Genomic DNA, 25347 nt, shown 5'->3' with positions numbered 1-25347 from the left:
ACTCAGACAAAACCAGCAAAGAATTTGACATCTGGGAGAGTGGGCTTAATATTTCCATGTTTCTGCATTTGGTATTCACCAGAAACATGAGCTCATTCATGCGGACTTGGCAAATCAAGACGAAGAGATTTATGTATTTTTTTTTATTTATTCTTCCAAACGTAGCTTGAAACGGTTCTCAAGTTTGATTTTATAATAAAAAACATTTTAGATAAAAAGTAGTTTTAACTTACAAAGTAAAGTTAGAATAGAGGTTGAAGGTTTACATCCACAGGGTGGATATGGAAGCAGCAAAGACGAAGTAAGTAGAACTCGAGAAGCTGGACCTAAAGTCGCCTTGCACTGCGCTTCAGAAAAAGCTCACCTGCAAATCCCTGTGCGGGCTAACAGTGGCAAGATTCCTAAAGAGGCCAACAGACTCTGCTGTCTACATCTGGAAAGCCAGGGGAAGAGGCATCACCGTCCCAGGTTGCAAGTCTCTACCACCTGTTTGCGTCTGACCCCTAGGGGTCCTTCCCGCTGCCTGAGACCTAGTTTCCCAGCGAAGTCTACAGAGGTTTGAGCCTCCGATCCAGCCCGCCTGAGTAGTCTTGCGAACTCCGCCTGGACAGGCCCGGGGGCAGCGTGGCATCGGCAGGGACCCCCAGCTCCCGCCGCTCGCCGGTGGGCATCTCCTTGCTTCCGCGCCGGTGTCCTCTGTCCCTCGCTGTCACCTAAGCTCGCTTTCCCGGTGCGCCTGCCTCCTAGCAGCTCTCTGCGGCTGCACAACCCGGGTTCCCGCCTTGCATGCTCACGCCACCCTACCCCCACTTTAAAAAAAAATTTTTTTTTCTTTCCTCTTTTAACTTTCTCCCCGGCTGCGCTCTGTTGATGCTAAGCGTTCGCCGCGGCCCTCTCTGCCATCTCACCAGGTTGCATCTGGCGAGGATCTCCGAGAGCAGCTCGCGGCGGCCCGGGGGTGCTCGCCCACGGGAGAGCTGCGGGGCGCGGCGCGGGGCGGGGCGGGGCGGCGGCGCCCAGGGCGGGGAGGAGCAGCCTCCCGCACGGCGGAGCCCGGGCTCGGCAGCCCAGCCGCTCCCAGCGTCGGGGCGGCGGGCGAGCGGCCGAGGCGATGGCAAGCGGGCGGCGAGCGCCGGGGAACGGGCGCGGGGCGCGGAGCGCGCGGGGGCGGGGGCCGGCTCGGGGAGCCCCGGGGTGCCGGACGATCTAAGGCGACCGTGGCACCCGGGAGCCGGGCCCCGGGCAGCGCCGCCGCCGGGGGCGTCGCCGGCCTCGGCCCCTTTGTTCTCGCGCGCGCCCCCTCGCCGCCCACTCCCCTGCTGTCGCGCGGCGGCGGCGGCGGCGGCGGCTCCTCCCGCCCGAGGCAGTCGAGCTCCGCGCCGGGGGCGGGAGGGGGCGGGGAGCGCGCCAGTCGTGGAGAGTGGGGGGCGATGGCGAAGCTCAGGGTGGCTTACGAGTACACGGAAGCCGAAGACAAGAGCATCCGGCTCGGCTTGTTCCTCATCATCTCCGGCGTCGTGTCGCTCTTCATCTTCGGCTTCTGCTGGCTCAGTCCCGCCTTGCAGGATCTGCAAGCCACGGCGGCCAACTGCACGGTGCTGTCGGTGCAGCAGATCGGAGAGGTGTTCGAGTGCACCTTCACCTGTGGCACCGACTGCAGGGGCACCTCGCAGTACCCCTGCGTCCAGGTATACGTGAACAACTCCGAGTCCAACTCCAGGGCGCTGCTACACAGCGACCAGCACCAGCTCCTGACCAACCCCAAGGTAAGGATGCGGGAGCTCCCGCCTAACGGTGCAGGTTCGAGGCCAGCGCTGGGGATAGACTTCAGGGGAAGATTCGTAGTGTACTGTCCTTGCTAGAAGAACATATGAGGCACTAGGTGCGTGCACACATCTGTGGAGCTGCAGGGCTCCAGTCCTCGGGGTGTGTTTGCCCGCGGGGCGGTGGTACCCAGAGTCTCTCTGCAAACATTAGCTGTTCTTAGGTTTTTGAGCTCCCTCCAAGCCCAGGTGCAGCGCCCGCTGGACGGGTTTACCCAAACTCAAGGGGTAAAGAAAGTTAACTTTTCCTTTAACATAGCCACGGGTTAGCAGGGACTCAGCTACTCCAGTGTAAGGTCAACGGGCGCCTGAGCTTCCTACTGGCCTCAGGCACTCCAAAAGACGTGACCTTTGAGAGCTTGAAGGGAGGGGTCCTTCGCTCCTAGAATATTCTTAGGCTTTTGCCTTTTAGTTCTAAACAGAGGTTTTTAACTTGAGGTCTAAAGATGGGTTATTTGGGGGAGGGAAAGGGAGAGAAGGGGATCAACAGGAATCCAGTGAGGAATTCTGATTAGGTCCAGTTTGTTTGTTTGGTGGGGGTGGGTCCCAACCACCTCCAAGTAGAGATAATCAGGAGCTGTTGGAGAACAGTAAAACTGAAATATACTGAAAATAGAAAACGTCTCGGTGAAATATACCAAGCACAGCCCTTTCCTGACAACTTCTTTTGTTATCACAAGCAAAAAAAAAAAAAAAAAAAAAAAAAAAAAGGAAAAAATAGATAAAACCTGGTTAGGACTTGTGAGCTTCTGGAGAGCAGAGAGGGAGACTCAGAAAAGTTCCCAGGGGGGAAAAAAGCACTTATAAAAAGCACTGTCCTCAGTCCGTGAACTAATTGAGCTTTGCAGCGCGCCTGCTTCTGCAAGGGGGTTCTTTGATGCCTTCGGTCCTTTCTACCACCAACTAAAGGTGCGTCTGTTTTTTTAAGTTGCTGTCCCTTTTTACTTTTGTGAGGGCTATGCTTGAAGACCGAGCAGGAAACCATTCCAAAGGGAAGGAATCCTGTACACAAACGAGCGTGTTCTGTTGAACGTGACAAGATAAATTAATCTGAATTAGGGTTTTAAACGAGCTCACCATCGCTGTGCAGAGAACCTCCAGAGTAACTCATTAATTTGGAAAGTTAGAAGTAATTACTCTTAAAAAATATGATTGACTCCTCATTGGAAGTCTTCTGGTAATGCATGAAGATTCGTTTGCTTTAAAAAAAAATGACCATAATGCAGGCACAGTAAATATAGAAATAGACATTTCTAACACGGAATCTAATGTCCAAGCCCTTGAACAAGTGGTAGGGTCTCAAAGACAGATGTGACTTAATCCGCTTAGTGCTTAGTATTCGAAAAAGAACTCTCATGGATTTGGAAGGTTTTTCAAAAATCAGAATTAAATAAAAAAAATCTAAGAAAGGTGTCAAGTAGTCATTTACTGATTTAGAAGATACTCTAGTTTGTCATGCAGGAGTGGGCATAGTTGTTGAAACACTGCTAATTATTCTTGAGATAGTGCTGTAATCAATAAGGAGTTATACATGGGCATATACATACTAGTAGATGGTTAATATCTAATTTGGGAATAGACAAATTAGAATTGACCACAAAAAAAAAAAAAAAAAACAAGTCCACAATTTCCAGGCAGGATCTGGCAACAGAAATAAATTGGAATCATTAGGACATTGATTCTTAAATCACTTGGAAGCAACCACGAAGTTTTATGTAATACTAAAGTTCTCTGTCTCTCCACTTGTAAATAATCTCATTTCCCCTCTCAGTGCCAGTTAAGAACTTGGCAGTAGTTGCTTTGAAGAGGTACCAAACAAAATCTTAAGCTAGACTGTCCATAAAATTGTCAGAATTGGGAAAATAACAATATGTTGCGGTCCAGAAAGTGATGAATGACCTCTCCATCAATTTGGGCAAGGTTTCCTCTGCCAAGTATGCATCGTTGTCCAAATTATGATGTATTGTAGTATTTATAGAACAAACATCACTTTTTTGTCAATTAAGTGTTCAATTTGGAAATTTCTGTAAGCATTGGGTAATGGAAAAATTCAATGTACGCAAAATATCATGGTAGAGTCAGGTGAATAATAAGAGTTAGTTTCTATGGTGTCCTTGCGAGTAGACAGTCCTCGTTGCCTGGTCCCATTGGCTACCCAGAGCTTTATCCCTACCTACCTTACTTTTAATGTTCTAATCTATTCCTTTCAGGTCTCACCGACTTCTCACGGTCTCTCCAAATCCAGCCATCATAGGAAACTGTTAGGAAATCCCTCCTCAGATAATAGAGCAACTACTCTTTCCTGGAGTTTCCTCAAAGCATTACAGCAAAGGATGGGGAGGGGACAGGTGTTACAAATACATATCTCGTTGAGCTGCGGACCTCTGGGGAGAATGCTGCCCTTCCATTAACGTTTTTTTTTTAAGTATCCCTAAGTCCTGATCCATTTATTTGTGTTTTCATCAAATCCTTACTTTGCGAGGGAATCGCTGTGTCTAGTCACGTAGTGTCTAAGTCAGCTAAGGATTTGATTAGGGATGTGACCCATTGTCTGGATTAACCATAGCATGGTCTTGAGTTTCAGAGTTAGCTGCTTCTTGCTGCTGCTCCCAACATTACGCTGGCTCTTGGTGACTCACAGGTGTGCACCATGCTCTCTGGTCCTCAACAATGGCTGCGCTGTGGGTCTGACTGCTTGGGAACTTGAAAAATAAATTCTTGTGCTTAGGTTCGGTTTTCTGGCACATTGATTTGAACTTGGTTGGGGCCAGAGTATTGTAGTTTTCAAAGTTGTGCAAGTAATTCTATTAGCCAAGAGTTGAAAACCTTGAGAAATGTACTCATCTGCTCAGCAAGCAAAGCATTGCACTTCAAAACGAATTCACTGTGATTAATGTTCGTGTTTTGAAGATAAAAGACGCGGATGCCACTGAATATAAAAAGTGGTGTTAAAATAGACTAGAGAAATGTAGAAGGGAAGGAAGGGAATAATTTAAAATTAGTGTACAAAGCGCATTTTAAATTGATTAGTTAAGAGAAATCAATGTGCACAGTTGCAAACACTTGGTTTTGCAGTTACCTGCTTTGGACAGCAAAGGAAAGATGAATTTAGGGACTGCCGTCTGCTGTGTGGTATGAGGGGGTGATTAGAGGCCGACTCTGTGCTTAAGTTTTTGTCTTGAAGGTCCCGCCCCTTTGATAATAAAAAAAAAAAAACCCAAAGCAAAGACAAAGTTTGTTCCTAAGAAACCAATATTTTGAAATCAAAGAGGGTAGAAAACCTTAACAGGGATGGAGACAGGATTTGTTTTGAAGAACATCGAGGAAGGTAGAAGAGAGATCAAGGCACGATGGCTGCTTGTCACCTTAGCAAAGGACCTTCAGACCCACACTCACGTGCCCTGTTCCCGCACATGGAGAGGGACACAGTGACACCTGAGGAAATCCCTGAGCTTTGACCTGTATGTTCAGATTGGTGTACTCCAAGGGGAAATCCGTCAGACCATAAGACAAGAGAAGTGGGGTTGTGCCAACATCTCTATAGCCGTATTTTGTGTATGATCTAGCAGATAAAGCTTGCCTGAAGATCAGAGTGCAAAGCTAGCCACACTAGTCAGCCAGCCAGGCCAGGCAGTGGTGGCACACACCTTTAGTCCCAGCAGCCACACTAGTTAGCCAGAGAGGCCGGGTGGTGGTGGCGCACGCCTTGAATCCCAGCACTGGAGAGGAATAGAAGGCGGGATGAGACAGGAGCGCGCTCTCTTTTCAGTCTGAAGATTTCGTAGTATTTGTTAGATCATAAACAAAATGTCACTTTACATCTCCAGTCTTTATCTGTTCACAAAGAAGTAGCTTTCTTTGGATGTTATTTTCTTTGATGTTATTGTTAAATAATATATTAATTATATGTAATTAAATATAGATAGATGATAGATACATCGAGAGATAGAGAGGGAGAGATAGATAGATAGATGATAGATAGATAGATAGATAGATAGATAGATAGATAGATAGATAGATAGATAGATAGATTGAATTGATTTTCTGGTTTCTCAAAATCTATTGTGGCCAAAGGACGATTTAAATAGGTGGATATGGGTGAGAATCAAGGGTTCCATTTCTCATGTGCCTAACAGGCCCACAAATGAAAGTGAAGCTGTGAGCTTCTGCCCCCAGGACTATGGCCTAACACAGTGGTTCCCAATCTTCCTAGTGCTGCCCCAGGACTGTGGCCTAACACAGTGGTTCCCAATCTTCCTAGTGCTGCCCCCAGGACTATGGCCTAACACAGTGGTTCCCAATCTTCCTAGTGCTGCCCCAGGACTATGGCCTAACACAGTGGTTCTCAATCTTCCTAGTGCTGCCCCAGGACTATGGCCTAACACAGTGGTTCTCAATCTTCCTAGTGCTGCCCCAGGACTATGGCCTAACACAGTGGTTCTCAATCTTCCTAACGCTGCCCCCAGGACTGTGGCCTAACACAGTGGTTCTCAATCTTCCTAGTGCTGCCCCAGGACTGTGGCCTAACACAGTGGTTCTCAATCTTCCTAGTGCTGCCCCAGGACTGTGGCCTAACACAGTGGTTCTCAATCTTCCTAGTGCTGCCCCAGGACTATGGCCTAACACAGTGGTTCTCAATCTTTCTAGTGCTGCCCCAGGACTATGGCCTAACACAGTGGTTCTCAATCTTCCTAGTGCTGCCCCAGGACTATGGCCTAACACAGTGGTTCCCAATCTTCCTAGTGCTGCCCCAGGACTATGGCCTAACACAGTGGTTCTCAATCTTCCTAGTGCTGCCCCCAGGACTGTGGCCTAACACAGTGGTTCCCAATCTTCCTAACGCTGCAACTCTTTAGAACAATTCCTCATGTTGTGGTGACTCCTAGCCATACTTTTGCCACATTATGTAAATATGTTATTTAAATCATAGTGTAAATAGCCACTATTTGACCCCAGAGGGGTCGTGACCCACAGGTTGAGAACCACTGGCCTAGTAGAAAGCCATATAGAACATAGGTAGCCATCAAAAAAAGGCCAAATGCCAAGTTCTATAGGGAGGCACAGGTAGATGTTAGGGACCTTTGGAGGGGACGCTATGTAGAAAGCTTCATGGAGAAGGAGACACTTGCCTTGAGAAGAGAGCTTTCATCTTGGTGAGGGAAAGAGGAATGAAAAGATGATCATAGGAGAGAAAAAGGCCACAAGCAAAGCTTCAGGCTCTGGTTGTGATGTGTGCGCTGGGGTCTGCAGTTGACTGCTATGGGGAAGGTGGAAAGGGAACTTGTGACCAATAGCGTGGTGGCCTTGACTTCAGGAAGGGCTTGGTGGTCACTGGGAAGCTATGGGTGAGTCCCATGGAGGCTCACCTCCTCAGCCTTAATGATCTGTGTGTCTCTTGGTTAGCCATCGGGGGGAATTAATAGAGGGAATTGGTTCGTGTTAAAACCGGGAGATTAAGGGGCTGGAAAAATGATCCATTAGTTGAGAGTGTTGACTGCTCTTCCGGAGGACCGGGGTTCGATTCCTAGCACCCACATGGCAGCTCACAATGATCTCAACTCTATTCTAGGGGATTTGACACCCTCTTCTGGTCTGTCTGTACACCAGACATAAATACAGGCAAGATACCCATATACATAAAATAATCATACTTTAGTTTTTTTCTTTTTGTGGGAGATTATCTTGAAGTCTGTATGTAGTCCTGGTGTAATTGCTAGGGTCTTTCAGAGTGGAACATAGGAGAGAAGTCAGAATAATGTGATTTGAGAAACACACAACTGGCACTGGCTGGTAGCTTTGACTCTAACTGTGCCATGAGCTTTTGAATGTAGGTGACTTCCAAGACAAAGGAAAAGGCAGAGAATGGATCCTCCCCCAACTCCAGAAAGGAATAAAGCTTGGCTAGAGTGTAGACCTTCCACTGTCCAGAATCATTTTCAAAAAAAATATCATTTTCTGTGTATAGGTGCTTTTCCTGTAAGTCTGTCTGAGTACCTGTCTGCATGCCTGGTTCCTCTGGAGCCAGAAGAGGGCAACAGATCCCCTGGAACTGGAGTTACAGTCAGTTGTGAGCCACTGTGTGTGTTCTGGGAACTGAACCCAGGTCCTCTGGAACAGCAGCCAATGCTCTTAACTGAGACATTTCTCCACCCCAAATCGAGACTCTTAATAATGGTAAATGTATGTATTGATTTGTTGTTGTTGTTGTTGTGTTTGTTTGTTTTGTCGCAAAGCTTGTGTCTCAGCAGCCAAGGGATGTTTTTGAGCAGGTGACTAATACAGTTGTGTACTCCAGAATACAATAGACATGATGGTGAGCCACTGTGATTCGAGCACTGAGGGGCCCGAAGCTGAGGCAGGGGGATGACAGGTTTGAGGCCAGCAGGGCCACCATGATAAGACATTGTCTCAAATGAAAGAATATATTAATTGCTGTCTTCTTATTTTGAGACAAAGTTTCACCATGTAACTCTGGCTGACCCAGAACTTGCTGTGGAGACCAAACTGGTTTCAAATCAGAGCTCCTCCAGCCTCCGCCTTCCACATAAATTACATTAGAATTAAAGTCATGCACCGCCACACACTTTGAAAGCAACCTAATCTATGTGTTGGAAATTGTTTTTCACGCTCGATCTCTAGTCTCCACTTGTGGATACCATTTATGAAAAAAATCTCCATTTATATGGTTCTCCCAAAAATCATATATTAAAAAACATAACCAGAAACTAAAATCCAGGAGATTTGTGATATTAAATTTTATTTGCAATTTGAGGAAAATGACCTTTTTTTTTTTTGTCACAAACGCTTCAGAGCTGTAAAACTTTCGGTGAGATCTTGACACATTTGATTTATTTAAAATGTTTCTTGCTCTCATTCATGAATGAAGATGTCAAGTTTTGTTTCCCCTGGGTTTTAAATTTTCCAGCCTTTAGTAGACTTGCATAATCGGCTGAGTTCCTAGATCAACAGTACATTTATATTACAATTAACATAATTACTCACAGGAAAACACTGAACAGAATGGTGTTTCTTATCACATATGTTTCTACCCTCTTCTCCTGCTGTGCGTTAGCTGTTCTCTAGGACATAAACCAGTGTGCAAAAGACTGTAATTTTGATTTGTAGTAGTACCCTCTTCAATTTTTTTTAAAAAAACCTGTGTTATAATTGCAAATCATTACATTTGTTGCTTTATTACTATTTTGTCAGTAAATGAATTCCAATTAGTTTATATGTTTGCAGATTCCAGCCCACATTAGGTTGCTACAAAGGTATCTGTTACCAAATGACATGTAAAATGTGTCTGAATTCTTCTCATCAGTGCAATGGGGCACCTGGACTGTGAAACTTTTTACCCAGCGTCCCCTGGGGAAACAGGAGGCTCTCTTAAGTGCTGAGTTGTCTCGCCAGCCCCAGACATGGTTCTCTTTTACTTCAGTTTTGAAATACCTCTTCACCGGTCTCCTCATGGACAGTCTGTTTCATCTTCTAAACTGCTGTTTTCCAAAGTGTGGTCAACGCTCTAGCAGCATCAGCACCATCTGTGAACTTGATAGAAATGTTCCTTCTCTGTCTCAGCCTAGATTCCACCCAAGTGTTCAAGTTTGTATAGAAAAAAGATTTATGGGCTGCTATGTAACTCAATGCTTGCTGCCTGCTTAACATGAACAAATCCCAAGAGTCAATGTACCATCACACACACACATACACACACACACACACACACACACACACACACAGAGAGAGAGAGAGAGAGAGAGAGAGAGAGAGAGTTAATATATAACAGATAATTGAAATGACAGAAAAAGAAATGTAAGTCTGTAGAACAAAATTTCTAAATGGTTATTTAACGCGCGCGTGCTCGTGCGAGTGTGCGTGCATATGTGTGTGTGTGTATGTGTGTGTAAAAGAACATATATTAGCCGGGCGGTGGTGGCGCACGCCTTTAATCCCAGCACTCGGGAGGCAGAGGCAGGCGGATCTCTGTGAGTTCGAGGCCAGCCTGGTCTACAAGAGCTAGTTCCAGGACAGGCTCTAAAAAAAAAAGCTGCAGAGAAACCCTGTCTCGAAAAACCAAAAAAAAAAAAAAAACATATATTAAATGTAAATGGGCCATTTGCCCCAATTAAAAGACAGGGATTGTTAATCCAGAAATGCCAAAATCAAATATGTTCTGGTTTTAGGAGTAACACATTAAAAACAAACAAAACAAACAAACAAACAGCACTTCTAAGACTTTATTAAGACTCAGTGCCTAGTGAGAAGTGGTGTCCTTCAAGGAAGCAGCTCGTGGACATGTGAGCCTCTGAATCTGGCATGGATTAAATGTCTCTTTGACCAGCTCACAGTGGGAGACGGTAACTTCGGGATATAGGTGCCCTCTCTGGTCTCCATGGCCACGTATGCATATTGGAATTATCTATCTTTACCCTCTCTGTAAATTGTATTGGTACAGCCACTGAAATTCTTGAATTTGTATCATTTCTTTCAAAAATAAGTCCGATAGCTAAAACAAACAAAAAGAAAACCAACAGACAAACAAATAAACAAATAAACAACAACAAAACCCCAGCCAACTACCCAACCACTAAAGTCAGCGTATTACTGTTGCCAATATTGAATTCTATACTCTAAAGACTAAAACAAGTTAGCGGAGACATAAGAGATTTGACTGTGATAGTTAATGGATACAGGTGTCTTTATAGTATAATAAAAATGTTCTTAAATTGATTATAATGATAGTTGCCTCTCTGAATCTACCAACAATCATTGAACTGAACACATTGAATGGGGGAATTGAAGGGTAGGTGGTTTGCATTTTAATGAAGCCGTTCATTACACACAAAGGAATTACTATTTTGTTTTGCAAATTTAAGCATTTCGCATAATTTTTGAGGGTATTTTATTCAGTAGATGATTCTAAAATTGCCCTATTATTTTGGCAAAAAAAATGAGAACAACAACTTTCTAAGTAAAAATGACTGGGGGCTGGTGGCCCAGCGGATAAAAGTGTTTGCTGCACAGCCTGAGGATCCGGGTTCAGTCCTCGCGTCCCTCAGTCAAGGCGAGAGCTGGCTCCTGGAAGTTGTCCTCTGACCTTTCTGTGTTGCCCTTGTAGCATGTCGAGTCCCCACACAGCATGTATACACACAATGACAATATATTAAAATGCATAATTGACTTTGAAATGTTTTGTATGAGTAAACCCAAACATTTAACTTAAATTATGATTTTAGTGGGATATAGTTTTAGAGTTACAGAACAAAGTATGAAATCATTAGGTAAAGTATAAATATTTTGATAACTTCTCAGGGTGAGCGAAAACCTTTCTACACACAACATCAAAGACAGAAATCATAAAACGCTGTTGGTTTTGAATACATAATAGGGAAAGACCTACGCTTTAAAAAATATGTTGAAGTTTAAACAAAAATGACAAATTTTAGAGAATATTTGTGCTATTGTAGGAAAATGATTCAAAAGTCAATGAGCACTCTTGGCAATAAAAGACTGTCTTTTCAATAGAAACAAGATGTGAGAGTGTGCATAGATAATTTGATGAGGATTACTGGTAACCAGACAAGTGAAAATTCTGCATGATCTCAGAATTGTCCAGAAATCCTGATCCATATGTGAGGATCATGGAAGTATTTGGAGCTCTGGGCTGGGAAAGCCATGAGTGCTCAAAGCTGAATGGACTGTTCCATTGGAGCATCGAAGATAAGAATTCTATACGTGGAGGCAACGGAAGCCAGCTTGTGAAGTCTCTAAGGGAATTTTGAGAGTCACTCAAAGACTCCACGTTCTCTAAAGAAACAGAACTGGTAGAATGAATGCATATTAAAAGGTGGTTTATTAGTGTGTCTTACAGGCTGAGGTCCAACAATGGCTGTCTCCTAACAGAAGGGCCAAGGGTCCAGTTCGATCCACAAGACTGGATGTCTCCACCATCCCAATCTGGTGCTGGAATCTGGGAGGATTCTTGGAGAGCTGCTGGGCTTTAGGCTACACTGGAATCCAGCAGCATAAACAGGGGCCATAAACTTGCCAGCGAGAATGAGGGCAAGCAGGAAGAAAGCAAAGCCTCCCTTCCCCCATGTCCTTTTATGTGGGCGGTCATCAGAAGGTGTTAGCCAGCCTCGAATGCTCTGCTTAAGAAAACCCCTTGCGGCTCTGCCAAGCAGATTTGGTTTTAGTGGATTCCAGATGCAGTTACGTTGGCAACCAAGATGATCTGTCACCCTGAGCCTAGAGAGACGGGTCAGCAGTGAAGAGCACTGACTGGTCTTCTACAGGTCTTGGGTTCGAGTCCCAGCACCTACATGGAAACTCCAATTCCAGGGGATCTGATACCAGGCACACACACATATAGTGCATGCATGCACGCAAAATACCCACATACACATAAAATAATTATATATATAAAATATGGACACATATGTACATATACTATATATAAAGTATATATTTATATACACATAGATTATATATTTATATACGTGTATAAATATATATAGCATATTTACATATGTATGTATATATACATATACACTTTAACAGATTCACACTTATATGGTAAAATATTATACATTAAGTTTACTAAAAATATGTTTCCATAAAGTAATGTTTAGGATATATTATTATCAAAAGTAGGTTACAAAACAAGCATGTTTCATATTTGTAAAATATAACATACATGCTTGTGGTTTTGTATATTTGTACTCGCACCACTAATTTTTTATCTATTTAAAACTCCTTCCATTATATGTGATTTCCATTTTACCTGTTTCTTTTAGCTACGAATGTACATTATTTGTCGATAAATAGCAGGGGTGTAATTTCAGCTGAAAGGATATTCACGTAAATGTAAGTTTTTAGATGGAAAAAGAATCTTTTCATTCATCAAAACTGGCTATAGACTTCATGTAACCCACCATAGGCTGTCTGTCCCGATACAAGAAAAACGAGCTTCAGTGAACAATTGCACATTAAGATGAGCTGAGAGAGACAGGAGTGCAAGGAGAATGTGCACTAAGAAAAAGAACCATTTGGTTTTGAAACTTGCCCGCCTGAGATTTGATCTTATAAATCTCTATTTTATCTATTAGTAACCAGTGGATAACGTGGTATCTTAATGGCCCATTAATGGGAGCCTGGAAGCCTTACTGAGACCAGTAAGAAACCAGTGGTTTCTCAAAAGGAGAATGGTCATTTGCCAAAGAAAGAATGGTTTGCTGTACACCACCAGGACTCTGTGGAGGCTGCATATGCTTCTGGTGCCAACCTCTTCTTCGCTCTTGGAGGCTTAGGACCTTACAGGAAAGTGGAGGTCGCTTCCTGCCCTGTGGCCTGGAACAGGTTTTTCTGCTCTGCTGCCACTAACGCTGGCAAGGGTATGGCTTCCTCAGTAAATGGGTCAGAGTCGCCATCCAAAATGTTGATACAGGTTTCATCATTTATATAAAGGAGCCCAGCAAGCTTTGCACTTATGCCTTTGTGTGAACAGCATAGCAATCAGCTCTGATTTGGGAGGAATACCCAGAAACCGTTTAGACCAATAGAGTGGGCTCCATCGCTGACGTGACAGGTCCTGGATTTCTACCCTCTTGACACATTTCCACTTTCCTCAGGAATCTAGGACACTTGGTGCTTCCTGCTTTCCAGGCCCAGTCAGCACAGCACCACGCCTGCACAGGCAGTGTGAGGTTGTGTGCGGTGGAGGAGGTTCAGGTTCCTGTAGACTAGAGCACAGCGGAGCTGATGTGCTTCTGAGCAAGACGGTAAAATCTCCATCTCTGTGGGCTCTCAATCCACAAAGATGGAGAAAGGCATATTGGACTGATAAGCAGCAGCCATAGGATGGTCCAAGGTAAGCTGACTTGATCTAGTAGACTGTGTGCGAAAGCAGACTCATCACAGGATGGATTAGCCATGAAGTGACTCTCCAAACTTTGCCTTCTTCAAGAACCAAACAAACAAGTTGAATACAGAGGCTATGGGAATATCTGTCCTCCCCTTTAGCTTCTGTGATTGCCTAAGAGATGCAGAAGTAGTTTCTCCTTTTCCTGTTTGGGTGAGAGCTGTCTTCTTAGAGAGACAGCCACCATAATGTCTTCACATCTACGGATAAGGAGATCAAAGCTTGGAATAGGGCAGCTGTGGGCTGTGACTCTTGGTTCAGGACATTCTGTATCCGTACAGAAAATGTGGTAGCAGCCGAATTTTCAGATGTAAAGAAGCATCATAGGAAAGTTCATGGATTCCAGGGCTCAGCATGGCACAACCCCATGCTGTACTTCATTCCTTCGCTCTCTCACGCTGAATGCAGTCATAGTGAAAGGGTTGAGGTCAGCCCCGAACCTGTGTCCAGCAGTACTGTAAGCACCTGCTGTTCCCTGCTGTGCTGGTATTCTGGTCAATGTCTGCATAGTCCATTGGGGAAAGTCGGGATATGTTCAGCTAGTGCTACTTGAAGTTTGGACACAGGGTCTTTCCTCAAAGATAAGCATCCCACTGCCATGCATTCAAGCACTTTCCAGTCTAGGATAATATGAGGGGGTGTACCTTTCATTGCACTGGTACATAAGGCTTCAGTTTATGAAAACTTCAGGGATATAGATTAGGACAAAACAAAACAAAACCCAACATCACTATTCCTGAAGTCTGGGTATCTATTTTGCCTTTATTCAGTCCTGTAATTCGTTAGTTATTGTCAAATATCCCTGAAAATCAAATTGACCCAACTGTGTTCACAAAAATCTGTGGGTCAGGAAGTGAGGCCGAGCACAAGGAAATGGGTAACGCGTGCTCCTTGGTATCTGGGGTCTCAGTGGAGAGACTCATGCCTGGACGTGGAGGCCCTCTGAAGTCTCACCTGCCAGTCAAGTGCTGCTCAGTGTTGCCTGGAGACCTCAGTCCCTCCCTCCACAAACAGACCTGGCAGTGGTCCCTCTGCTGTGTTAATTGGAGTTTCTATACGGAGCCGCATTTTGATACCAAGGACAAGGGTTCTGAAGAGACGCCAGCAGAGAAAAGTCGCACCTTACCATTTCTGTCGTAGCCACTGTCTCGTTCACAGCCTAGGAAGACGAGACAGGCTCCACCCCTTCGTCTTGCAGTAGGGGAATGCCAGCTGCACACTGCAAACGTGTGGACGAGAGGGGATGATATATAGGGAACATGCGTTCTGCCACAAATAGGAGCACAAGATTTCACCATCAACATCTATCCTCATACTAGGGGACTGATCAAGGGGACTAGGACTTGCTAGCCTCCTTCATGCAGAAGTTGGGGTTCAATGTTTAATGGAATATGCATCCACCTATGCATGCATTGAATTATGTACCTTGCTGTATTCATAATTCACTGTGCTCTCGGCAAGGCTGTCTGAATGCGGGCACGAGCATTAAGAAGGTTGTATTTCTTTTTGCTGTTCAATATGGCCATAAGACAGTTGGCTGTCTCCCAGAGGAACTTATTCTAGGGCTTGAACCCAGGGCCTCGTGCATGCTGAACTCATACCCTGCCACTGAGCCACACCTGAGACCTTCCTCAAGGACTTGTACTCATCACCATAAACTTCTGAACATTTTTTTTTTTTACAATTTTTACGATTGTTATTACTAAAACCTATTGAACATCATCCAGATTGAAGTCTCCTGTTTTGGTCTGGCTACCACTTCAATTTAGCATCTATTTTTAGCAAAGACAGGGTGTTTTTATTTTCTAACACGTAGGCTAGATGAACTTTTTTTCTCTTGAAGGTGGAATGTCATTTTGAACTTTCTTGAATTTTAATAACCGCCAGCATTAGCAGTTCGCGCCAATCTAGAAGCATCCTTGGTGGGCAAGTGGAAATCTTCCCTGGACAGGAGTGAGTCCTCCGCAGCAGCTCTATGGTGGACACCAGGAAAATGTGGGCATTTTTCAGTGCCATCTCCCATGCCCCTCTCCATCCAGTACACGAGCTGACTCATTCTTCCTGGAATATCCATACGCAGTCTTGGCACATGACGTCTCTTCTTGGAAGGTCACCTTCCCAACCCATTTTCTAACAAGCAAATTCCCGTGCAATCTTGGTCATACACATCTGGAGTCACCTCTCCTGGGAAGCCCTCTCCTATGCCCCATCATGGCTCAAATACTCTCATCCTTTTTTGAAATCTTAAATGTTTGGGTGGATATGCTCCAATCACTCTGTGCTGCCTGCTCCTGGGAGAAGGAGAGGGGAGGGTCTCTGTGTCCTACTCAGTGATTAGGGAAATCACTGAGTGTCAGTTTTGCAAGTTACCCGTTTTACAACCCCGTCATTCCATTCCGGGTAGCAGTGCATGTTTTTAATCCCAGCACTCGGGAGGCAGAGGCAGGCGGAGTTTGAGTTTGAGGCCAGTCTAGTGTTCAAAGCAAGTTCCAAGACAGCATGTTACCCAGACAAATCCTGTCTCCAGAAGGAAAAAACAAATAACAACAACAAAACCCCTCTGTCATTCCAACATAGAAGGACTGTTAAAGCTGCAAAGTCCTCGCCTTTGTGAGGCAGGTACAACAGGAGAAGTGAGGCTTTTTGATAGGTAATTCCAGTTGTGGAGTTCGCAATTGACTCGACTTTGTTCTATAGCCAACAGATGTTTTCGGATTATGTCATCAGAATGACCAATAAACTTGCGAATCAGAAAGCCAGTAGGATGGCTCAATGGTAAAGGATTTTCAGATCTTTTGACATGAGTGTGATCCTCAGGACCCACTGTTGGAGAGAGAACCAACACTAGCGGGCTGTCCTCTAGTGTTCATGTATGTACCTTGGCAATTGCACACCTTTATTCAAACACACACACACACCACACACACACACACATACACAACTGTATTTTTAAAACTAATTTTTAAAAGCTGCAAATCTGAGTAGACATGTCTGGTGGTTTAGATGAATGGCTCTTATAGGTCACCTGTTTGAATGCTTGGTCCCCAGGGGGTGGAACTGTGTAGGAAGGATTTGGGGTGTGGCCTTATTGGAGGAGGTGTGCCTCTGGGGCGTGGGCTTTGAGATTTCTCCGCCTCCTGTTTGTTGATCAGCTAGGTGTAAGCTCTCAGCTGCTGCTCCAGTACTGTGCTTGCCTGGCTGCTGCCTTGCTCCCCCATGATGGTCATGGGTTAAGCCTCTGAAACTAAGCAAGTCCCCATTAAATGTTCTGTCTTATAAGCTGCTTTTGTCATGGCATCTCTTCACAGCAAGATAAAAGTAATTAAGGCAAGCCGGGCGGTGGTGGCGCACGCCTTTAATCCCAGCACTCGGGAGGCAGAGGCAGGCGGATCTCTGTGAGTTCGAGGCCAGCCTGGTCTACAAGAGCTAGTTCCAGGACAGGCTCTAAAAAAGCTGCAGAGAAACCCTGTCTCGAAAAACCAAAAAAAAAAAAAAGAAAAAAAAAAGTAATTAAGGCAACCAACAACTTCAAAAATTAAGATAATGTATTAATAACTTGTTTTCTAGCCAAATTATTTGGAAAATACTTAATCCTAGTATTGTATTTCAGGGTTAATCAAGTGAAATCATAAAGAAAAGCAGAGGAAAATTTTTTTCTCCACTTCTTTTTTGAAATATATGTGTGTGTATGTATGTATAAACGTATATATATTTAAATTATATATAATGCTTCACATAGAATGCGACCCCTGTATTTGGTTAAATAGACTTCATGTTTTATGCAATAATTTTTTAAATGACTCAGTGAAGAATGAAACTGAATTCTGCCTACCTTACCTGTATGATTGAAATGCACTCTTCAAGATTATAACAAAGAGCCTACTCGAAAAAGGTTCTATTAAAGTGCTGATTCTTTGTGGTATGCTGAAAAGGATGCTATTATAAGCCTTGGTAAGCCCTAAAATGGGACAATGGAAAATAAGAAATAAGTACGAAATCAAACATTCTGTGTCAAAGGTGATGATTATGTCTTTTCGTAATAAATTCACTGGAAGCCTTTATGTTGTATTTCTTATAATAGCTCATTCAGTCCATCAGCTTCGCTCATGAATGTAAAAGTCAAACCCATTTTTCCAAGCCACAGGCATTAGGGTCTGGTACGCGGTGCATGCTTATAATCCCAGCACTAGAAAGGTAGACGCTGAGGATCCAAAGTTCAAGGTCGTGCTCAGCTACATAGAGAGTTTGAGGCCAGCCTCAGCTGCAGAAAACCAAAAAGCAAAAATAAAGGTGGACACGAAGCAAATGCACTTACTATATGCTTCATTTCTCCCCAGGCTTTTGTTTTGCATCTTGTAGAAAGTCTGCTTTTCAAGTTAGCATGCAGAGTGAGGGGTTTCATTAGGGCGTTTTCATATGTGTTTGTCACCTCTGCACTGCCGTTCCCATCTCCCTCACAGCCCTCTTCCTGGTCCCCACCCCAAGCAGTCCCATGGTTTGAATTTCACATTGTATGTTCTGTTACTCCCTCTTTTCCCCTCTTCAGCCCTTAAGACCTCTACTTCCCCTCTCACTCAACACACGTACACACACACACACACACACACACACACACCTATGAATCCACATATAAGGAAAAATGTTTGGTATTCATCTTTCTCAGTCTGATGTATTTCACGTAACATAATGATCTCCAGTTCTAGCCATTTTCCCGCATAACGATGAATACAGTTCTGCTATTTATATGCACAGCAATCATCCATTTTTGATGGACATGCTTGTTGGCACGTGTACCATGAATAGTGCAATATTAATAAACAAGTATCATATCTCAGAGGTATGGCAACTTCGATACGTACTCAGGAGTTGTATAGCTGCATCATATAGTGGTTATATTTGGAGTGGTCATAAAATTTTTCATTTATTTCTTCTTTCCTCCCTCCATCCATCCCTCTTTCTTCCTTCCTCCCTCCCTCATTCCCTCCCTCCGCCTCCTTCTTTCCTTGGGTGCAGGGTGAGAGATGAGGATCTAGGCTCAATCTCCTCCAGGTGCACAGCCAGCACTCAGCTGTCTTGCTGAAGGTACTCAGCGGCCGGAAGAGTTTTCTGGTGGAGGCTTTAGGGTTCTCTGACGTATAGGATCATATAATCTGCCGATGGGGACACTTTCACTTCTTCCTTTCTTATCTGTCTGCTTTTTATTCTTTATCTCGTTGCTCTGCTTCAAGCACTGTGCTGAGCGGGAGTGATGGAGACACACTTTGTGTTGCAGGACATGGAGCAGTCAAGCTGGAGCTGAGCAGGAAGCATCTTCCCTGCTGGCTACTTTCCTAGTGATGGAAGGCACAGTGCAGGCCACTGGGTGAGAGAAGTCAGCAGTGGACTTTGCCAGCAGTGGGCACTGCACAGTACAGAGATGTCAGACAAGTTGTGCCTGTTGGTGTGGTAGTGGTTGACTGTTTATTGGGCAACCAATTGCTTTTTTTAAGTGTAGATTTGAAGCCCGAGCCACAAAGAGGGAATGAGACTGTAAACCATGTCAAAAGCCAATATCGGGGAAGGTCATATGCCCTAGGAAGGAATTGGCTGCTGTCTTCCTCAATGTACATGTTGTTAAACCACCCCCTGAGTGTTTATATTTACAACCAGAGATTTTGTGCTATTTCCAATCTTGGTCATAGAAGGTCCTCCTTTCCATGGGCAGAAATCAAGGCACACAACTGGCAAAAGTGTTGAGAATAAGTGACTGTCAAGCTCTCGGTCTTAAAGGCGACATCTATCTCAGTTGACCAGATAGATGGCTCAGCTCCTCAGCGGCTCAGAGTACATTGTGGATGAGGAGACAGAAATAATATAAAAGTTATAAGATGAGGAAGGGTGCCCTGAAATGCTGTCTTCTGTACTTGACGAGGACACTACACTCAACAGTGTTATGGTTATCTGTATAAGACAGGCACAAGATCAAGCCGGTCATCATTCTAGCATGGCTGGGGGAGGGGCTCATGGCGCTCCACCCCTAACTGAAGAGCTATTGGTCATTGATGTCTTCTGGGGGAACAATATTGTTGTCCTTTGGGAGTGTGGCTACTGGTGGGTTGTCCACAGTCTTGTGGATGTCTACATATCCATGTGTAGTCAAACAGCACTAATTGGACTCCATTGTTATTTTGAGAAAGAGGAGGAAAAGGAGGGGGAGGAGGTTATTGTTCCTGCAGAGGGCTAGAGTTTGCCTCCCAATACACATATTGGGCAGGTCACAACCACCTGTAGTTCCAGCTCTGGCAGGTCTAGTGCCCTCTTCTGGCTTCCGTGTGCATATGCACACACGTGCATATACCCACATACAGACACACACTCTTACACACAATTAAAACAAAATTAAATTGAAAAAAAGAAGAGGACCTGAAGCTTGAAAGGGGAAGTGTTGGGGGAGGCAGAAAAATTGGAAAGATTAAATTGAAGATTTAAGTATGAAATCTTCAGACAACAATTTTTAAAATTCTAAATGTATTAAAACACGGTATTTTTTTTTTACAAAGTAACAAAAATTACTTAAAGTATGAAGGAATGGGTGTGGAGCAAAAAGGAGAATACCTTATAAGGCATTTCATTATAATGAAAGGTATGCAAAAGTTTAAATGTTTGAAGGGGAATATAAAAACATGTAACTTTAATATGATGAAGTAAAAATGCTCATGAAACTATAGTAAAAAAACGGGGGTGTAGCAAAGTAAGAAGGCAATAAAAAAACAAAATGAAGTATTGGAACAGCTTTTCTCTATCCTCATGCTCTGGAGACTGCTAGCCACACTCTCAGAGGTGCGGTCAGATGCTTTTGTGAACTCATGTGGTTCCTATGGTTTGTTGGTGTTGAGCCTGCGTTGTCCTCTGTCTGCCATGTCTGAGTTTGCTGTAATAGTTTTCCTTCTCTGCATGCCAGGGGCCTCTCCTCGCCATGCTTAGCTTTGAGGCAGGTTCTCGGGGACTCCCCTGACTGTTCCCCCTGGAGTGGTTAATGTCCTAGTGGGTGAATGCCTCCCAATTGTGTTGGTCATACGAGAAGCACACACAGCTCTGAGAGCTGTAAAGGTCCCTGACCCAGCCCTGTGCTTTGAAGGTTCTGTCAGTGTTGATCTCGTGGTGGGAGGATGGAAGCAGCGGTGTTGAGTAGATGATGACGGAGTGTCATTTATTCCAGGCTCTTTAGCAGACAGTAGATGGGCAGCTCCAGAAGGTGATCTGCCCCTGAGCTGTCACACTCCGGAGTCGGAGCTGCTGGTCCCTGAGCACTTTACTGTAGGAGCCAAGCCAGCTTGATCTGTCCCCTCCCCCCATGGGTCTCCCTTTTCCATAGTTGCCTCTTAGTGCTGTCTTTCCTTGTGGAGCTATAACAAAGCCAATTCAGGCTCCCTTCTTGTGATTGGTTACTAGTCTTAAAGCCCCAAAGTAGCTAAATTTTAAGCAAACGGGTTCTCTTTTAACGTTGGCAGGCCACTCGTTGCCGTCCAAGTCACACAGAGTGACAAAAGAGGATTCCCCTTTCCTGCTGACTCAGCTACTGGAGGAAACCCAAGGCTTGCACCTCTACCCTGTCACCATATACTGGAGAACTCTGGGATGAGCTGTGTTCAGTTCATCTTGGCCTCTTTCCCTGGTGTCACCGTTTGGATTTTTTTCTCACACATTATAGATGTGCCATCATCACTGCCTTTGGGAACATCTGACGCCTCCCTCTCTTCCCCCTCTTTTCTACCTTTCTAAAGAAAGGGATCCCCTCCCATTTCAGGTGCCAGGAATGAGGATCCGAATACGGGCGGGTTCCTTGGGTGGTAATGGCGTGAGGAGGTGGGAAATGCTGCCTTTGCAGAACCAGAAACCAAATAGTTCGGGATCACAGGGAAGAAGTTTCTCTAAGGGAATCCTTATTGTCTTCCGCCACCAAAGGCATTGTATCTAACGGTTCACCTGCAGACAATTATAACTGCCTCTAGAAACTGATCCTGAGCCAAACGAGGTGGGAGGAAGACTTAGAATTGGCTTTCTCTGACCAGGGTAACAGATCTTTGCAGCAGACTATCTCATCAGCTAGTCCTGGGGAGGAGCACACTAATTCCAGAGAGGTGACATTGGTTTTCTATGATACGGTGCTCAAATGGGGCATCTCCTTAGTCCCAAAGTCAAAAGCTGCAAAGAAGGAAGTCTGGGAAGCTAGGCGGGTAGAAAAAGGAGGACGTGTGTGTGTGTGGGGGGGGGGGTCACACTCTATATGCCAGGTATGATGGCATACTCCTGCCCTTCCAGCATTTGGGAGGCAGGGGCAGGAGGACAAGAAGGTCAAGGCTATCTTCAACCCATATAGTAAGTTTGAGGCTACTCATTGCCACTTAGGGTGTTCCAGTTCAGAGGGAGACCTGGTCTCAAAATCAAAATAAACAACAACCCCAAAGTGGAACAAAAACAACAAAAATTAACTGTACTTTGTACACAAAATGCCCCATTTTCCACTGTGGCCTTGAACAAACTATTTTAGAGCTGTCAATATAACATTCCTGTTCTTTTTAATTTGTAAAACACTGTTTGTGTCAGGGGTGGGGTGGAGTAGGCACAGGAATGCATATGCTTTGGCCTGCTTGTGGTCAGAGGACAGCATTGGGAGCTGGTTCTTTCATCCCTCCTTCATGTGGGTTTTGGGGAATCGAACTCGGGTCATCAGGCTTCACAGCAAGCCCCTTTTATCTGCTGATCCATTTCACTACCCTTAAGTTTCCCTTCTGTATACTGGAGATGAGATTCTAATGCTGACACTTGCCAGTGGCGTTGTCTGCGAGGATGGGAATGCTAAGCAGTGGGTTTGTGCATTTAGGTTCCTCTCCAAAGAAATAGTCAGGTCAGAGCTCTGAAGTTTTAGAAAAACCATCCAGTTGGCATGATTGAGAGAGAAGGGATTTTTGTATGACAGCTTTTCTAGAATCCTCTTTGAAAACACTGCTTTAAGACTTTGTTTTTAATGGACTTTAAAATTCTATCCATCTGTAATGATCTTGTGTATAAGACTGAAAAAGGCTCTAGAAGGATCCAAGATAATTCACAAGACATTTAGAGATAAATAACCTAGGCAGTCAAGATTTGAGAAAATGAAAAATAATGATTATTAAGAACCCAAGTTTAGTCTTTTAAACGTTTTCCTTCCTTTCATAACGATATTGACTTTACCAAATTGCTACAATGCTAAAGACTCTTTATTTAACCAGTGGAAAGAATGGAGTCCATGGGGAAAGAATCTCATGCTTATTTTTCCTGATACAGAAATATAGTTTGCTTTCAGAAGCCGCCGAAAGCTCCCTACAGCCAGGCACTTCTCTCGCATCATGTGAAATCACAGCTTGCCTATTAGGGACCTTGATGAACGTTTTCCTCTGATGTTTCCAGAAACACGGGTGTGATTCCCCTGATCAAATCCCGCAGTTGCCATCTGGTAGAGAGATATGTCTTTTAAACCTATTTTGCTCTAAAAACTGAATAGTAAAGAATTCGAGCTAAGTTATAAATAGCTTTAGCATGTTCTGACTGCATTTGGTTGTCCCCTGACATGTTTAGTGTGGCCCTGTGCCAACGACACCCAATCCTAGAAGGGTCCTGATGACTTCTGAGATGTTTGTACCTCACAGATCTGCCTCCAGGACTGGAACTTTCTCCTTCCTTGAAAGAGCACAATAAACTGGCACCTGGTCTCACTTTGACCTTGGGTAGAAAGATGTGTTAATGGAAGGAGAGGAAATACCCAACACACTGTGTGGAGTAATTGGTGGGCAGCTCATGGTCTTGTTAACGTAAAGAAAGTACCGTTCCCAGAGCTGGACCCACCCACCGCTCTGGTCGTCTTTGGTCCTCTTTGCCCGCAGCAACAGTGGCTCAGCTGTGTCTCCCTGCCATCTCCCCAGAGGTGGGATCACTTCTGGGGAAAATGCTATGACAGTATTTGTAGTCTGCTTCTGGCTGGGTCGTTTCTTGATGTGCCTCCAAGAGGAGAGGCAGAAGCAGAGCTAAAAATTATTTTGGAGGTTGTACAGACTAGAGAAAAGAAAAAACAAAACAAAACAAAACAGGAGCCCAGAAAAAGGTAATTTACCCAAGACCAAACACCAAATAAATCATAAGACGGAAGCCACATACTGTTCCTGTGGCTTTGAAGCTCAACTGAAGCTTTAGAAAAACCCATAATCCAGACTCTCCCACAAAACTGCGCTGTTCCCTTGGAAATAGAGGGAAACTGTGTGTCCATGGGGTTCATATTCAGCTCTTCGGTGGTTAAAAACCTATTTATGTAACACGAGTTTGTTATGTAGGATGGAAAATAATGAAATTTACTACAATTTAAAATACATGTGCATTTATAGTTTAAAATGTCTAACTTAGGAAAGCAGCTTCCTCAGGAAAGTTTACTCAAGATAAACTTCATTATCTTGAGGAAAACGTGTCTTCGTATGTTCTAGACTTGTTTTGAAATCATCACCAGGACCAGGGTGAACATACAGGAGAGAGAGAGAAAAAAAAAACAGCTCTTGCTCTCAACTCAGCAGCCAGAGAGAGAGCCCTGACACTGGCAGACAAGTGTGCTGCTCTGTGATTTTAGCTGTGAGTCTGTTGGTTTGATTCCTGGGTCAACACATTCGGTTTGGAACAAGAACAAGAAGATTCCTACAGATGGGTAACACTAGAGCTGACTCTCAAAAAGAGGCGACTAAGGACAGAGAGCACTAGCAGGAGGTAACAGTCTGTGCTGCGTAGATACTGTGACAGCATGTGGCGGATCTGAGGACCAAGCGCTTCGACTTGGCCGCCTCCCAGGATTCCGCAAGGATGGGCAGGCAGGAAGAGACTGAAGAGCTGCGCACATCATGAACACGGTTTTGCATTTTAACAGAAAGCGATGGGGAGAAAATCTTTTTCTTGTGAATTTAACATGCTGCAAATGAAACAGGTGAGCCAGGTTTGGTGGCACATACCCGTCATCCTAGCCCTCGAGTGAGTTCCCTGCCCATCGGAGCTACAGAGCAAGATCCTGTCTCGTAAAAGACAAAGGGTGGGGGAGTCAGGAAAGATGGTTCGATCAGGAAAGTATGAGGACAGAAATTTGGGTCTCTAAAGCCTATGTAAAAAGCTGGGCCTGGTGGTAGGTACACTGTTATAATCCCAGTGGTAGTGAGATCGAAGGTGGAGAGAGCTGGATCTGGGCCAGCTGCCCTAGGCTGTTTGGCCAAATTGCAAACCAGAGAGAAACTCACTCAAATACAATGTGGATGGTACCCAACGAAGGACACTTTCACACACATGTACATGCGTGTGGCTGCACACACAAGCACACATATGAACAGAACCCATAACAATAAATGAATAAGAGAATGAATGAATAGGTCAGTGTGAACCAAATCAGACCGAAAAGTTCGAGTTCTTGTCTTCCGTTCCTCATCATTGGTGAACACCTCAGAAGAGAATAATGGGATCGCTGAGTCTAGTGGCAGGGTTGAGAGGAATCTTAATGTTCTCGTCTGTAAAATGGAGATCATAAGAAGCACGCAGGTCCAGGCCCATTGGATCTTTGCC

General features: G+C 44.5%; 1 protein-coding gene across 1 annotated transcript in view; it reads left to right on the top strand.

Annotated features, from left to right (window-relative positions):
• The first annotated feature begins 1430 nt into the window (after nt 1–1430).
• Kcnmb4 (potassium calcium-activated channel subfamily M regulatory beta subunit 4) overlaps nt 1431–25347 on the top strand; it is a 53270-nt gene continuing 29353 nt past the window's right edge. The window contains exon 1 of the mRNA XM_038315144.1: nt 1431–1766. Within this exon, the coding sequence (XP_038171072.1) occupies nt 1431–1766 (336 nt within the window). The remainder of the gene's footprint in view (nt 1767–25347) is intronic.

Source organism: Arvicola amphibius, chromosome 17, assembly GCF_903992535.2.
Source record: "Arvicola amphibius chromosome 17, mArvAmp1.2, whole genome shotgun sequence".
NCBI lineage: Eukaryota > Metazoa > Chordata > Mammalia > Rodentia > Cricetidae > Arvicola > Arvicola amphibius.
This window is presented reverse-complemented; position numbering and strand designations above follow the sequence as displayed.